This window comes from Asparagus officinalis, chromosome 3 (assembly GCF_001876935.1).
Source record: "Asparagus officinalis chromosome 3, Aspof.V1, whole genome shotgun sequence".
In the NCBI taxonomy this organism is placed as follows: Eukaryota; Viridiplantae; Streptophyta; class Magnoliopsida; order Asparagales; family Asparagaceae; genus Asparagus; species Asparagus officinalis.
The window spans coordinates 75,092,516-75,095,627 of record NC_033796.1 but is presented as its reverse complement, the minus strand read 5'-3'; the positions used below and the strand labels follow the sequence as shown (position 1 = coordinate 75,095,627).

General features: G+C 36.1%; 1 protein-coding gene across 1 annotated transcript; it reads left to right on the top strand.

The window, feature by feature from the left end:
• Window positions 49–1,208, top strand: LOC109835296. Its single transcript, XM_020403277.1, has 3 exons — window positions 49–73; window positions 296–702; window positions 1,050–1,208. Exons 1-3 carry the CDS (start codon window positions 70–72, stop codon window positions 1,206–1,208), a joined length of 570 nt encoding a protein of 189 aa, XP_020258866.1. The 5' UTR covers window positions 49–69.

The following is a 3,112-nucleotide window of genomic DNA, read 5'->3' as shown; positions in this document are numbered from 1 at the left end:
CGGGGTGGAAGATTTTGATGAAGGGGCTTCTCCGCAGTCCACGTTTCTCAACCGTGTGAGTTCAGAAAAATGGGTAAATTTTTGAACATTGAGGGTGTTATTTGAAATAGCATGGACCAACTTCTTTAAATCATGTTTGAACTTTAGGAAAATTGGGGGTATTATTTTGCAATATCTTCATGTTTGAACATTGAGGGTATTAATTATTTTGCAATAACTTTGGGAACATTGAGGGTATTATTTTGCAATATCTTTATTTTGCAATAACTTTAGGAAAATTGGGGCTTCTCCGCAGTCAATGAGGGGATCTTGTTGGCCCCAATCGAGATAGAAAACAGAATTTGGCCGAAGATTTTTACCAAACCTGAGGATGACAGCAGTATAGCTCCTCCTCCATCACCCACCAGACGCCATGTTGAGGATCAACTCATGAAGCTTGTACAATCAACTGATCGTCAAGATGTGAAAGACTTTGTTCTGCTACAGATCCTCTATCAGCTGAGCATGATCTGGTGTCCAAGCAGTGTTCTTAGCATTCCAAAGCATTTATTCAAGTATGTTGACAGCATTAAACATGCAAATAACACTGCTTGGGGGACCTATATATTTAGTGATACATTTAATGTGATTGAAAAGGCATTGAAGGGTCTTGGGCCAGGAAAGAAGATTGTATATCTGCAAGGGTGTACCCAGCTTGTTTGTGTAAGTATTCCTACTTTTTATTATTTAAAGCAATGAGTAAATTTTATGCATTATTGATTGTGAAGGTTAGAGTTTAGTTCTTAAGTATAGTTGGTAGTTGTTATGTATACAAGTTGGGTGTCAACGTTACTGTTTTGTTATTATGGTTGCTTATTTGTTGTTAAGTTTACAAATTGATTGTTAAGGTTACAGATTGGTTGGTAAGGTTACGAGTTGGTTATTAATATTACAGATTTATCGTTAATGATACAAGTTGATTGTTAAGGTTACGAATTTATTATTATGGTTGCTTATTTGTTGTTAAGGTTAAAGGGTGGTTGTTAAGATTCTATTTCTCTCATGTGCAGCTGTGGCACTATAAACTTACTAGCATCAAGAAGCCAGTAGTGGGAAGTATGTCCCGGACTCCCCTCTCAAATTGGGCGAAACTAGGAGATATTGTTGGATCCCTGAGATTGACTACTGTTATAGCTAAAGCAAGGCAAGCTACTATAAAACTTTCATAGTTCCAGGGCCAAGTTCAAAGTCTTAAGGAAGTTTGCGGGGTAAGGAGCAGGAGAAGGAGAAATAGAAGAAGAAAAAAGAAGAGAAGAAGAAAGAGAGAGAGGGAGAAGGATAAGGAACCGACTGCTAGAGATGTCGGTAGGGCACATGGCCCAAGATAGCCTCTTCCCAAAAGAAAAGGGGATTAGAAGATGATAACATTCTTAAAGGATGGGTAAACATTGTAGTAATTGTGAATTATAAATGTATTGTTAATGGTGTTTATTTGTTTTTAATTATTCTTTTTTTAGTAATATGCTATTTTTCCATTACAAAGATTATACCACATAATATTGATGAAACGGTCGAGCAGCACAATGAGGTAGTTGATCAAATAGAATTGCCTCAACAAGTGAGCTATTGGAAGAGTATCGCGATAATGAATTAAAAATTACATCGCGACGATGAGAAGAAATTCAAAGATCAGATTGTCGCCGATCGACTAGAGATAACTTCTCTATCTGTAACAGTGGCTTATCTGTCTGCACAAGTGAGGAGGCTGAGAGAGTAGCTAAGCGATGCTCGATGCAGAAGCCTCACTATATATAACAATGAGAGGCCGATGGAAGAGGTGTCCAGTCTAGCAATAGAGCTACAAACGTGTACATGTTAGATCCTTTTTTTATTACTTGTGAATTATATTACATAGTTGTTAAAATTATAAATTGGTTATTAAGGTCAGGGATTGGTTGTTAGGGTTACAGATTAATTGTAAAAGTTTGGGATTTGTTGTTACAAATTAGTTATTAAGGTTAGAGATTGGTTGTTAGGATTACAGATTAGTTTTCAAAGTTAGGGACTTGTTGTTACAAATTAGTTGTCAAAGCAGTAATCTTAGCAACCGATTTATAACCTTCATAACAAACTCATAACCGCAATAACCAATAGATAAACTTAATAACAAATACATAAACCTAACAACCAACTGATAGTCCTAACAACCAACCCATAATCTTAACAACATAATCATAACCTTAATAGTCAAGTCATAACCTTAACAACCAACACATAACATTAACAACAAAAACATAAGGTGAGCAACCAATACAAAACCTTAACAACTAAAACATAAGGTTAGCAATCAATGCATATCCCTAACAACTAAAAAAAATAGAACAAAAGAATTTACCATCTTAGTGAATCGTAAGCCTCATCATCATCATTGAACATGTCCTGTTGTGCTCTCTCTTTGATTTTCTATGCATTACAGTAGTTAATCTTGATGCCATAATGTGAGAGCAAGTTGTTCTTGATATCATCTGGATGAAGATCTGGCCTAACCTTCAAATGAGATTGTATTTAGGTTGCAATGAACTTTTTTAATGCTCTTGAGTTGCCAGCATTAGCACCGTATTGACCACAAGTGTGGGTAGACCAGAAAATCTTTATAGACATTGTTGGACCCCTAAGGTCGCTATGAAGGAACCCTGGAGGGGGGTGAATAGGGTTTATGCTAATCTAATCCGATTTTATGACAATTAAAACTAACTAACAAATTATTCTTGCAAGATAGATATACAATATGATATGAGCAAGAATAAGCAATATAACTAAGGTGATATATCCTAGAAAAGAGATATACTATATGGTATATGCAAGTATATATTTAAACTATCAAGGGTGAAACAAACTAGTGGACAATGTAAATAAGATGCAATAGGTGTAGGCATCGAAAATTGCCTATAGGTCTCCACGAACAGCTCAGTGTTAAGAAATAACAATAAACGTCATCATCTGGTTCACAGAAGCTTGATTGATGTCGGTGAACGCTTGAAGTAAACCGACGAACTACGTGAAGCAACGGAGTTTCAGAATAATGAAACACGAACTGATCGGGAACCTCGTATCGTTCACAAACGGCGAAATA

What these genes read in the sequence shown, in the direction of transcription:
- LOC109835296 (XM_020403277.1), top strand. An exon ending in GGTGTACCCAGCTTGTTTGT is followed by an intron (nt 703 to 1,049) that starts GTAAGTATTCCT and finishes TCTCATGTGCAG; the next exon opens with CTGTGGCACTATAAACTTAC.